The sequence below is a fragment of the Cucurbita pepo genome, chromosome LG14 (assembly GCF_002806865.2).
Source record: "Cucurbita pepo subsp. pepo cultivar mu-cu-16 chromosome LG14, ASM280686v2, whole genome shotgun sequence".
Lineage (NCBI taxonomy): Eukaryota > Viridiplantae > Streptophyta > Magnoliopsida > Cucurbitales > Cucurbitaceae > Cucurbita > Cucurbita pepo.
The window spans coordinates 7,620,650-7,633,671 of record NC_036651.1 but is presented as its reverse complement, the minus strand read 5'-3'; the positions used below and the strand labels follow the sequence as shown (position 1 = coordinate 7,633,671).

Below are 13,022 nucleotides of genomic sequence, written 5' to 3'. Positions count from 1 at the left end.
CAAGGATTGTTGCTTTAAATTTTACAAAAANGAAAAAAAAAAAAAAAAAAAAAAAAAAAAAAAAAAAAAAAAAAAAAAAAAAAAAAAAAAAAAAAAAAAAAAAAAAAAAAAAAGGTCAAGCTCAGATGCGCTCTAAACTTCGTCAGAACGATCGGACGGTTGTGATCGACCCAGATCACTGTAGGCACTTCATTCTTCATTGCAAGACAAACCAGATGCACCAGCCGGGAATCGAACCCGGGTCTGTACCGTGGCAGGGTACTATTCTACCACTAGACCACTGGTGCTTTTTGATTTATTTATCATTCCTTATAAAATTGTTAAAATTTAATAATATATTTTCTAAATATTTTATATCTACTGTGAATAATTGTATGTCACAAATTGTTTATTTATTTCATTTTACTTTTTAATAATATAATTGTTTTTAGGGTAAATTTTAATCTTTATTTTTATTCCTACACTTATCAACTTATATTAGTTTTTACCCTAAAATCAAATTTAATCATTAAATTAGATCGGTATTATATTATCTACCGCCTTTCAAACCATTTAATAAATAAATAAAAAAACAAAAACTTGTAAATTCACTAATTTCAATTATATAACTCTCTTTACGAAATCTTCCTTACTTTAACAATAACACTCGTCATTTCATCATTTTACTTCTGGGATCTTCGTGTAAGAATGAGAGAATTTGACTAGATAAATGGTGAAGAATTATACTGGCTCGAGTCCATCAGTATTCTCTCTAGAAGGTCGATAAGGAGGCTCTCGAACTCGATATGGATGTGTATAGGGAAAGATATCCAGCCCGCATTAGGGCAATTGTAGAGGCTCAACTGAAAGAAAGGGTCGCTCAAAAAGCGCCAGGACGAGGTATCTAATCAAGAACCCTATCTTTTGACCTACTCAGTTATAAAATTTAAGTCAACATCGACTTTTCTGGAAAGGGTGATCAAAGTCATAGAGTGGAAATATATCTTATTTCATAGTTCTGGATAAGATCAAAATTTTGATTTTTACCACATAGTGTAGTCCACTATTTTTAAAGTTGATCACAGATGTTCGAGCTCTGTGTACCAATTAGGGTTGAATTAGACGACCCTAATCCATGGAAATGACGAAAAGGATTTTGATGCTTTTAAAATATCTTTTCAACTTTTGAAATAAACCAATCATATTTTTAAGTTATTGTACGATTTGATCCGAGTTTAGAAAGCTGCATTTTCCAACCCAAGCCCGTCCATTTCATTGCAACTTAGCCAAAAAAAAAAAAAAGGACTTTAGGGATTAAAATCAGCATCTTATCGGTATAACAATGTGGATCAAAATATGGACGGTCGAGATTAAAAATCATTTGTAACCTATATTTTAAAATTCTAAACTTACCAGGATTAAATTTTATTAAAAAACATCAAATTTTACCAAAAAAAAAACAAAAAATCTTGGAAATAAAAATAAAACACTAATAACAGTGCTGATTTTGTAATTAAAATGCAAAAAAGTTTTAAAAAATATTTTTTATTATTAAAAAATAAAATAAAAAAAAGTCAAGCTCAGTTGCGCTGATAGCTTCGTCAGAATGATCAGACGGTTGTGATCGACCCAGATCACAATCAGCGCTAAATCCATCATCGCAGGACAGACGGATGCACCAGCCGGGAATCGAACCCGGGTCTGTACCGTGGCAGGGTACTATTCTACCACTAGACCACTGGTGCTTCTTGAATTTTTCATCGTCATTTACCTATTTTGTTAAAATATTTCTAAATGTTTAAACATATTACATATTTTCCACTACGGTCTAATTTTAATAATATATTTTCTAAATTAAATGTATTCGTTTTATTAAATATGTTATCCAATTTCCTTTATTTTATTTGGTTAATATACTGTTTTGTATAACGGGTCGTTGTACCGTCATTCAATTTCACTAATTTATAAATTAATTTGAATAAAAATCAATGCAAAAATCTTCAGAAGAGAAAAGTTGGTTAAACGAATAAGAATTATACCAAATGTAAACCTATGATTTTAGTGTTTATGAGAGAATTTTTACTTAAAAAAGAAATAAGAACGGTTGTAGGTATGTTTATTTCTTCATGGCAAGCAAACGGATGAACTAACCGAGAATCAAACCCAAGTCTATACCATGACGAGGTACTATTCTACCACTAAATCATTGGTGCCTTTGGAACAAATTATAAACATTATTTAAAAACTATTTTATATATTTTCAATTAATGACTAATTTTAATAATAAATTTTTTAAATATTTTATATATTATTCTAACTAAATATAAATAAAATCCCATAAAAATATGTAAAATTAATAAAGAAACAAGATTTCTAGATTTTTTAATAAAAAATAAAAATAGAAATATTGCTCTGATGCGCTAATAGATTCGTCTGAACATCGGACGGTTGTGATCGACCCAGATTACAATTAGCGTAATATTCTTCATTGCAAAGAAACAGGATGCACCAGCCGGGAATCGAACCCGGGTCTGTACCGTGGCAGGGTACTATTCTACCACTAGACCACTGGTGCTTCTTGATTTATTCAACATCATATGATATTTTAAATAGCTATATTTCCTGATAATTTTTTTTTAATAGTTTTGTATTTTTCAATTAATGCCTAATTTTAAAAGTAAATTTTCTAAATATTTTATATATACTATGTATAATTGTATGTCACAAATTGTTTATTTTATTTTATTTTTATAGACATAATTACAACTTCTTAATATTTTTCTATTTTTTTAAAAGCAAATTTATTTAATCTTTTTATTTACACCATCACAGGGTACTATTCTACCACTAGACCACTAATGCTTCTTGATTAAATGATCTTCATTTTTGTAAACTTTCTAATTATTTCCGATAAAATTCTTAATATTTTATATATTTTCAAATAATATCTAATTTTAATATATTCTCTAAATAATTTATATCAATCAACTGGGAATCAAACCCAAGTTTATACCGTGACAGGGTGTTATTCTACCACTAGACCATAGATTCTTCTTCAATTATTCATCAACATTCATATAAGTTCCATTAATATTTAAATACTTTTGTATTTTTCCATTAGTGTCAAATTTTAACAATATATTTTTTAAACATTTTATATCTATTATGTTTAATTGCTTTTAAATATATTATATATTTTCAATTATTATCTTATTTTAATAATATCTTTTCTAGATATTTTATTAAAATTTAATAAAATTGAAAGTTTGTAGTAAAAATTAATAATGGATGGAATTAGAGCATTTCAAATATTGATTGCACGTCAAAGTGACCGGTGCATGAGTAATTTTTTCACGGTCGTACACTTTTAATGGTGTGATGTCATGATCTTCGCACGCCCATGACAAACCTAGAGGTGAACCCCAACCCTCATTTTCATTTTTCACTTGACTTCGTAGCTTCATCGGATATTAGGCAAGGTTTATCTTTGCCAACCGAACACGACTCATGCAGAATCTAAATTTGTTTGGCCACACACATTGCCCATGCATGCATGTTCAATTAGTTGGACTCTAATCGACTTGTCTCTATATTAAGCCAAATCATCTAACTCAACCTTGCATCTACTTTAGGCCAACGTCTCTCATGTGTAATGTTACATCTCGTTTTGTCATCTTGTTCTCAACAACACGACTTACATATCATCATGTCATCCCAAATCTCGAGATGTCATTGGTCTTCATAGCTCACTCGAATATATCTACCAAGAACTGACCTTTGAGTCGATCATATCAATGAGACATCCTGAACATCCATCCATCCAAGTTTTATTGAACCATGGATCATCTCGTGTCAATTTTAAATCATTTACGGATATTGTACTAGATAGCGGGTGCATATATGAACCTCCGACACATGGGCTAGGATGCAATGTAGACAAACTCATAAAGATATGAATAAAATGCGGATGAGATTGATATTTTTAGAAAAATATAAATAAAATTCCATTAAAATATGTAAAATTTTCTCATTATAAAATAAAAAAGCAAAAATAAAAAGTCCTGCTCTGATGCGCTAATTAGCCTCGTCAGAATATCAGACGGTTGTGATCGACCCAGATCACAATTAGCGCTAATTCTTCACTGCAAGTACATGGATGCACCAGCCGGGAATCGAACCCGGGTCTGTACCGTGGCAGGGTACTATTCTACCACTAGACCACTGGTGCTTTTTGATCATTATAATATATTTTATATTAATGTTTAATGTTAATAATAATTTTCAAATTCCTTTGTTCAATTTTTTAGTGTTTCTATTCCTACTGATATGAGCTAAGAGACATCAATCATACAATATACTTCAATGAAGATGTAAAGAAAATGTTGTTAAAATTATCAATAGATGTTGCAATTCATGCCACATTGAAGAGTGGATTACAATTTAGAGTAATTTAGAGTTATTGTATTTTAAGACTTTTAATTTACTTTAGGTTACAATTACATAATGGTTAATTAGGGCCATTAAGTATGAATGTTACCACTCTTGGAATGCCTTTAGTAGTTTCATTTTGAGGTTATATAAAGCCATGTATGTTGTATTTGTAAGCAGACTTGTAAAATATAGTAAAAGAAGTATTTGTGCCCAATGGTTAAGTTTCTTTGCAATGGTACGTAGTTTAGGTTGCCTGTAGAATCATTCAAACTTAACATGATCAATCTAGCTTGTGAAGTTATTCGAATTTCAAACAAGTGTTCTTGCGTTGAGATATTTGATCAACAAGAATCATTCAAGCTAGACATGATCGATCTTGCTTGTGGAGTGATTCGAATCTCAAACAATGTTATTGCCTTGAGATATTCGATCAACAAGGTAATCCGAATCTTACTCCCCTTGTAGTGATTCCTTATCTTATCACTTCCGGCTAACAAAATTATATCTTTCGTCCTAGACACTTCTTTACATGCTCAACAACGTTATCTCGCATGCTCGATCAATACTACCACTGTTTAACTTCATTAATTCATCAACTAATTTTAATGAAAAGTAATGCAAAAATCTTCGTACTAAATCTTTGTTTGATTAAAGTAGAAATTAACAATTAAGTAATTTTACCAACAATACACGTGTTTTTTTACAACAATGTCTTAAAAATATCATTTTAACTTTAAAAAATTTCATTAATATCTTTAAATTTTTAGTGGAAGGTCAAAAATACCCCCGATGGATAAATAGATAGTTTCTGTCCATATATTAACGTTAAAAACTTTATATATATATAAATTAAGGATATTAATGCTACTTTTAAAAATTTATGGAATTTTATATTAAAATATAATAATAATAATTAAAAAAAGGTATTTTTAATTTTTTTTAAAAAAATTGGGATATTTATATTTTTTGAATTAATTTAGTTTGGCGCGTGGAGCTACGTGTTGTTTTGTGCGATTGGTTTTGAATTCTGACCCAAAAAATAAAAACAACCATTCTAATTATTTATTGGCCAAAAATTACGGGACCGAAAAAGAAAAGATTCAAAATTTTATTTTTCTTGAAAAAAAATAAAAATAAAAAATAAAAACTTCGTCGCCTCTGGTTTTTGAGAGCCAAAACCCCCCCTCCCCTTCGCCCCCTCCTTCCCCTTCTTCCCCTCTGTGAACGCAAAGACCTTCGAATTCCAGGAAAAAAACATATACCCAACAACCCCCTGATTTTGTACCATTCAATTGTAAATCTTAGAAAACTAAAAAAACCAATCAAATTCATGTTATTTCTGTACAATACATGGAGGTTTTTGTGTAAATCACGAGGTGGAGCTGTTTTTTGTTCTTCCGTGTTCCATTTAAGGGGAAGAATCTGAAAGGATTTGGTTGTTGGGGTTTGTTTTGATCGCTATCTCGGCCTGCATTGTTCAGATCTATCTGAATTCGGGTTTCATTGAATCTGGGTTTATTTGTAGCTGATTCTTTTTTTGGATCTGTTGGCTGAGGTTTTTAAGTTTTTGATTTGTTTTTTCAATTCGGTGTTCGCGAGAGATGAGGAATGCGTGAAATGGTGATGATCTGATTGTATTCTTTTGTTGGGTTTTTCGCCATTGACATCGATTAATCGGATTCTTAGAATTTTGGGAGGTGGGTGCTTAAGATCTCGAGGAAACTTTGCAGATTTTAGCTGTTGCAATGCTTGTAATGTGCCTTAATCTCTGAGGAGGACAAGAATCGGTGTATTTTGTTTCATTGAGGTTTGAATTTGAAGATGGATTCCTTAGCTTCGATCAGCGAAGAGCTTGCAGATATCGAGGGGCAAATCAATGATATCCTCCGAGCTTTGTCGTAAGGATTCTTCGATTTCGTTCTGTTCTAGAAACTGAGATTGTTTTATGAGCTTAAATCTCTTGTTTGGCTCTGTTTTTGTTATATCTACAGAAATGGATTTCAGAAGTTGGAGAAGATTAAGGATACAAATAGGCGGAGTAGACAATTGGAAGAGTTGACTGATAAGATGCGAGAATGTAAGAGGTATAAGCATCTGATTCTTTCTTTGTTCTGTAATTTCCATGGTGTCTGCATATATTCTCTTCGTTTTGTTTTCAAACTTTGGAAGTTCTTCCAATAATTCAAGTTCTATCAGATGGTGTTTATGAGTTTTAATCTCTCCACCTCTGTTGGGCTTCACATCTCTCTCCGGAGAGAGATAGAGATCCGTTGCGTGATCAACCCGATTGTGTGTTACATGTGCTCTGATTGGTTGAAGCAAATGTCTTAGAACACCCCTCTAGGCTCGCCTCGAGGCAAGGTTCAAACTATCCGTTTCGTAACGAATGCCCTCTTTGGATCATGAGAGCGAGAGCGTCATGTCTCTTACAGAAAATGCTTGTTTCTCCATGAACACATTGAAGCTCAATGATCACTAGAAGAATAATATGAATCCTTAGTTTATTAAAAGATGTAAAGCTTCCTTGTTTGTGTAATATTCCACCTTCAAGCTTTTACTTTCACTGCCTAGGTTTTGATTAACGTGGATGACAAATTTTTTTAAAAGTATGTGGACCCTATTAGTGATAAAGTGATGATGTTGAGAATGAACTTTTATAATCTTTATTTAAGAAGGTGACCATGGATAGATGTCTTTATATGTATATATACTTTTTGTACTTTCATACATCATTATGCTTAGTAATTCTTGATTATAATTTAAATGATATACAAAGTAAGGTCTCATTCTGTGAGATCCCACATCGGTTGAGGAGGAGAACAAAACATTCTTTATAAGGGTGTGGAAACCTCTCCCTAGTAGACGCGTTTTAAAACCTTGAGGGGAAGCCCGAAAGGAAAAGTTCAAAGAGAACAACGGTGGGCTTGGGTTGTTACAAATGGTACCAGAGCTAGACACGGAGCGGTGTGCCAACGAGGAAGCTGAGCTCCGAAGGGTGGTGGACACCGGATGGTGTGCCATCAAGGACGCTGGGCCTTGAAGGGGGGTGGATTGTGAGATCCTATATCGATTGGAGAGAGGAACGAGTGCCAGCGAGGACGCTAGGCCTCGAAGTGGGGTGGATTGTGAGATCCCACATCGATTGGAGAGAGGAACGAGTGCCAGCGAGGATGTTGGGCCTCGAAGGGGGGTGGATTGTGAGATCCCACATCGATTGGAGAGAGAAACGAGTGCTAGCAAGGACGTTGGTTCCCGAAGGATGTGGATTGTGAGATCCCACATCAGTTGGGGAGGAGTAGGAAACATTGTTTATAAGGGTGTGAAAACCTCTTTCTAGTAGACGCGTTTTAAAATCTTGAGGAAAAGCCCAAAGGGAACAATATCTGCTAGCGTTGAGCTTAGGCTGTTACACATTCTATCTCAAGTCTTACGCCTTGCTTGTTTGAGAGGAGCCCATTGAATTTGTACCTGAAATCACTGTTCTCTTTTATGTTCTACTCTACCCCTCAGCATAGATGGTAACGAATAAATGTAACTATAAGAATTGATGTTAATCTTTTCCTGTTAACAATCCTTTGTAGTTCATGGATAGACCACATTGTGCAGTCTGTACATTTTATTCATGTATCTTGAAGTTTCTGGACTTAGTCAACAATATGCTATTAAACATTTCACCTGTATCTTTCATTAATCTTTAATTAAAACTCTTTTTAATCTTGATGATGGATGCTTATCATTAAAGATATAGTTCCTTTGTCGTGTTCCTGTTTCTTTTGGTGAACACTTTCTGTTTGTTTCCTTTACAGGCTTATTAAAGATTTCGATCGAGAAGTCAAGGATTTGGAAGGCGGGAATGACTCGAACACTAATAAAATGCTTAGTGAGAGGAAGCAGGCTATGGTGAGATGTAAACTTTGAATTCTTTGTAAAGAAATCTTCTTTTCCTTCTTATTTGCTGGTAGTGCATTGTTATTAACTATTCTGTATTTTTATGCAGATCAAAGAGTTGAACTCATATGTTGCCCTTAAAAAGCAGTAAGATTCAATATCTACCATCGATAATCTTTTTGTTTTCGTTCGACGTTCTGAATATCTCTCTTCTTCCTGTCTAATCGTTTCTTTTGTTCATCTCGAGTGAGATAAAACAAATGTTTTTGGTTGCTTCTACGAGCTTATTTTCTTCATTTGACTCGGGTTTGTGAGATCCCACATCGGGTAGGGAGGAGAACGAAACACTCTTTATAAGGGTGTGGAAACCTTTTCCTAGCAGACGCGTTTTAAAAACCTTGAGGGGAATCCCGAAAGGGAAAGCCCAAAGAGGACAATATCTGCTAGCGGTGGACTTGGGCCGTTACATGGTTCCTCTCCTTACTCCACTTATAACGGTTGAATTGTACATCTCTGCTTACATATGAAACAGTTCATAATGCTTGTTTGTTGATGCAGACATGCAAGCACTCTCGATAACAAGCTTATCGATCTCTTTGATGGACCTGGTGAAAATTATGGGGAAGAAAATGTGTTGCTAGCCTCAAGTATGCGTACTTTGCTTTTGTTATTTAGTTCATGAGTTAAACCACTTTGAATATTGTTGTTGTACTGAGAACTGTGAATATGAGCTGAGGCCTGAGATACTAAAATGGGCAAAAACCTGAATGTTTTGGTCTAAATGTTGGTTGGTTTCAGCATAGGTTCTGAATGTTTTCTAAACCGATCGGTGGGTTCGACCAAATCCGGGCTTGCCTATGATCTATATTATGTCTGCTGAATCTACTAATGTATTAGGCTATATATGTTATTGCAGATATGACAAATCAACAATTGGTTGATAGGGGAAACAAAATGATGGATGAGACTGATGAAGCAATTGAGAGGTCTAAAAAGGTTAGTTTTTCATTGAAAGATCAAATGTCTGCTTTCTTTCTATTGGATTTTGAATGGGAGGAAATTTCAAATGAACAAAACTGTCCGCTTGTTAACGCTTTGAAATAGACTGTGAGATCTCATATCGGTTGGGGAGGAGAATGAATTATTCTTCATAAGGGTGTGGAAACCTCTCCTTAGTAGACACGTTTTAAAAACCTTGAGGGAAAGTCTGAGAGTGAGCCCAAAGAGGATAATATATGCTAGCGATGGGCTTGAGTTATTACAAATGGTATCAGAATCAGTCATTGGGTGGTGTGCCAGTAAAGACGCTGGGCTTTGAAGGGGGGTGGATTGTGAGATCCCACATCAAGAGAGAAGCGAGTGCCAGCGAGGACGCTTTGTGAGATCCCACATCAATTGGAAAGGGGAACGAGTGCTAGCGAGGACGCAGGACCCTGAAGAGGGGTGAATTGTGAGATCCCACATCGGTTGGGGAGGAGAACGAAGCATTCTTTATAAGGGTGTGGAAACCTCTCCCTAGGAGACACGTTTTAATTACTTTTGAAAAGGAAAGCCCAAAGAGGATAATATCTGCTAGCAGTGGGCTTGAGCAGTTACAAATGGTATTAGAGTTAGTCACCAAACGGTGTGCCAGTTAGGACGCTGGGCCTCGAAGGGGGATAGATTGTGAGATCCTACATCGATTGGAGAGGGGAATGAGTGCCAGCAAAGACGCTGGTCTCGAAGGGGGTAGATTGTGAGATCCCACAGCGATTGGAGAGGGAAACGAGTGTCAGNGGGGGGGGTGAATTGTGAGATCCCACATCGGTTGGGGAGGAGAACGAAAAATTCTTTATAAGGGTGTGGAAACCTCTCCCTAATAGATGCATGTTAAAAACTTTGAGGGAAAGCCCGTGAGGAAAATCCCAAAGAGGACAATATCTGCTAATGGTGGGCTTGAGCTGTTACATAGACTGATATGTGGTGGTTGTTGTATGAATGTGATAGGTAGTTCAAGAGACGGTGAACGTAGGAACAGAGACAGCAGCAGCTCTGAAGGCGCAGACGGAGCAAATGAGCAGGATAGTGAACGAGCTCGACTCAATACATTTCTCACTTAAGAAAGCCTCAAAACTGGTGAAAGAATTAGGGAGACAAATTGCAACTGATAAGTGTATAATGGCCCTCCTCTTCATCATTGTCCTTGGTGTCATTGCCATTATCATAGTCAAGGTACCCTACCATTCTCTCATTCATTCATTCGTTCTTTCTGTATTTAGCTCAACAATTCTGGTTCTATACTTCTCCTCAGCTGGTGAATCCAAATAACAAGGACATTCAGGACATCCCGGGGCTGGCACCGCCCGCCCAGAGCCGAAAACTGCTATGGAATTCCGGTTAAAACCCCGAGTTACAAAGAAGAATCATCGTCCATATCCCGAAACGTACCCGATCTTCTGGGAATGCTGTGCACAATTAGGTAGCTACGTGAATTTGTTCTAGCCTTTTGTAGCTTGTGAGATAATAAGCTGTAGGGGCTGAATGAATGAAGGAAGGATAGGCAAAGCAGCATGGGGGGGACAGCCAAGCCAGGTTCTTTCCTATGCCTACAACTGACATTCATTCTCATTGTCTCTTGTCCTGTCCTGTCCTGTTCTGTTCTTGAGATTTTATTGATTTTTATGTTTGGTTTTGTCTGTATAAATCTTAATCACTCTATATTCTATCATTTTACATTCATGTTTGGGGATTCATAATTATTATTTATGTTATTGTCACGCTGATAATGTATATTAGATAATTCTCGGGCACAAACTATCATTGAAAATGACCTATTGGTTTTTGTTAGTTCATAGACACAAAAAACGACCGTATCGATTTTTGTTAGTTCATAGAGACACCGAAAATGACTGATCGGTTTTTGTTAGTTCATAGAGAGACCGAAAATGGCCGGTCAGTTTCTATTAGTTCATAGAGACACCGAAAACGACCAATTGGTTTCTGTAAGTTCATAGAGACATTAAAAATGACCGATTGGTTTCTCTAAGTTCATAGAGATATCGAAAACGACCGATTGGTTTATGTTAGTTCAAAGACCGAAAACGATTGATTGGGTTTGTTAGTTCAAAGACACTGAAAACATCCGATTGGTTTTTGTTAGTTTAGAGATGCTGAAAACGACCGATTGGTTTCTGTAAGTTCATAGAGATGCTGAAAATGGTTTCTGTAAGTTCATAGAGACACCGAAAACAACCGATTGGTTTCTGTAAGTTCATAGAGACATTGAACACGACCGATTGGTTTCTGTTAGTTCATAGAGACACCGAAAATGGCTGGTCGGTTTCTGTTAGTTCATAGAGACACCGAAAACGACCGATTGATTTCTGTAAGTTCATAGAGACAACGAAAACGACCGATTGGTATCTATAAGTTCATAGAGACACCAAAAACGACCGATTGGTTTCTGTTGGTTCATAGAGACCGAAAACGAAGTACTTTTGAAACGGAAGGAGTATTTTTTAAACTACTTTTTTTAAAAATTCAATAGTATTTTTGAAACAAAATATTGACGGTTTCCATTCAAAACTAACCGTAAGAGTATTAAACTACGTTTAATTTGAAGTTTTTTTTTTTTCAAAGACTTAAAAATATATTAAACCCTTCACATTTATTATTAGCTTGAATTTTTTAAAAAAGAAAATAATTGTAGAAAATGGAGTCCATAAAGTTTTTCTCCTCTAGTTTATTTCAAAAGTCTTCTAGCATGGGGCCAATATCACCCCATACTTGTACGATATCAAATTAATTGCTTATAAATGATGCGTTCTCGAACTAATTTTTAGAAATTGTTGTGAAATTAGTTCGAGAACGCTTGTGAAATTAGTTCGAGAACACTGGAAAGACTTTGATTTTGGATCGAGATTGGTTGTCTCATTTAATACTGTCATGTAAATTCAAAAGAACGAGCAAATTTCTCGAGTTGGATGTATAATCGAGTTGATTTCAATTAATTCAAACGAAGATGACAATCGTAATTGAATGGGTATTATATTAGAATTCAAAATAATTTAATTGACCATAATAGTAGTCTACTGTTCCTGACACGCTACGCTGGACAAATTTTTTTAGAAATTATTTAATTAATTAAAGTCAGACACGTGCCTCCATTGAACACCACATCTGTCGTGTTGCTCCTGCTGCCCTCGTGCTCTTCACTCTCTTTATAAAAATCGTGTACCTCGTATGTGATTTAGGTCATTTGGGGTAACAACCCATGTCTAGAATTCAGATAAAAATTAAAATATGAATTCGGCACCTATGTGCCTAAACATTCCTCTGCGACATGGTCACGTTGATTACTCCTGGCTTCTAAAAGTGAAGACTATCCCCACATATCAACACGACTCCTTTCTTTAGAGCCCTCGAACAAAGAAAACCCTTTATTCCATATTTGAGAATTCTATTGTCATAGCTAAGTTTAGGGCATGACTCTGATATCATGTTAGGAATCACGACTCTCCACAATGGTCTCATGGTTTTGCTTTGGGCTCCCGAAAAGGCCTCATATCAATGGAGATAATATTCCTTAACTAACCACGCGTTTTTTCTCTTTAATTCCTGTGCCTGTGTCTAGCACCTCCCTGCCTACGTGCACTCGCGCCCTACTCCACGATCACAAGCAAGTAACGAGAAACCCGTGCCAACTTATCACCCGAGGGCCTAGCTGCACCCTTCTACGTGCAGCA

The 13,022-nt window shown here is 35.4% G+C and overlaps 1 protein-coding gene and 7 non-coding genes across 8 annotated transcripts; 1 reads left to right on the top strand and 7 right to left on the bottom strand.

The window, feature by feature from the left end:
• Window positions 1–117: 117 nt before the first annotated feature.
• LOC111810966 lies at window positions 118–205 on the bottom strand. Its single transcript, XR_002817481.1, has one exon. It is a non-coding gene; the product is annotated as a small nucleolar RNA snoR114 (small nucleolar RNA).
• An 11-nt stretch (window positions 206–216) lies between these two features.
• Window positions 217–287, bottom strand: TRNAG-GCC. Its single transcript has one exon. It is a non-coding gene; the product is annotated as a tRNA-Gly (tRNA).
• Window positions 288–1,653: 1,366 nt separating this feature from the next.
• On the bottom strand, window positions 1,654–1,724 carry TRNAG-GCC. The gene has a single exon. It is a non-coding gene; the product is annotated as a tRNA-Gly (tRNA).
• A 662-nt stretch (window positions 1,725–2,386) lies between these two features.
• Window positions 2,387–2,473, bottom strand: LOC111810967. Its single transcript, XR_002817482.1, has one exon. It is a non-coding gene; the product is annotated as a small nucleolar RNA snoR114 (small nucleolar RNA).
• A 10-nt stretch (window positions 2,474–2,483) lies between these two features.
• Window positions 2,484–2,554, bottom strand: TRNAG-GCC. Its single transcript has one exon. It is a non-coding gene; the product is annotated as a tRNA-Gly (tRNA).
• A 1,486-nt stretch (window positions 2,555–4,040) lies between these two features.
• LOC111810965 lies at window positions 4,041–4,127 on the bottom strand. Its single transcript, XR_002817480.1, has one exon. It is a non-coding gene; the product is annotated as a small nucleolar RNA snoR114 (small nucleolar RNA).
• Window positions 4,128–4,136: 9 nt separating this feature from the next.
• TRNAG-GCC lies at window positions 4,137–4,207 on the bottom strand. The gene has a single exon. It is a non-coding gene; the product is annotated as a tRNA-Gly (tRNA).
• Window positions 4,208–5,566: 1,359 nt separating this feature from the next.
• Window positions 5,567–11,054, top strand: LOC111810706 (novel plant SNARE 11-like). The gene is made up of 8 exons (XM_023697462.1): window positions 5,567–6,308; window positions 6,402–6,494; window positions 8,217–8,310; window positions 8,408–8,445; window positions 8,857–8,945; window positions 9,215–9,294; window positions 10,285–10,509; window positions 10,589–11,054. Exons 1-8 carry the CDS (start codon window positions 6,232–6,234, stop codon window positions 10,676–10,678), a joined length of 786 nt encoding a protein of 261 aa, XP_023553230.1. The 5' UTR covers window positions 5,567–6,231; the 3' UTR covers window positions 10,679–11,054.
• Window positions 11,055–13,022: the final 1,968 nt, after the last annotated feature.

Coding starts and splice junctions, on each gene's coding strand:
- LOC111810706 (XM_023697462.1), top strand. CDS start 6,232: ATGGATTCCTTAGCTTCGATCAGCGAAGAGCTTGCAGATATCGAGGGG. Junction 8,946..9,214: donor AAATGTGTTGCTAGCCTCAA/GTATGCGTACTT, acceptor ATGTTATTGCAG/ATATGACAAATCAACAATTG. Junction 10,510..10,588: donor TTGCCATTATCATAGTCAAG/GTACCCTACCAT, acceptor ACTTCTCCTCAG/CTGGTGAATCCAAATAACAA.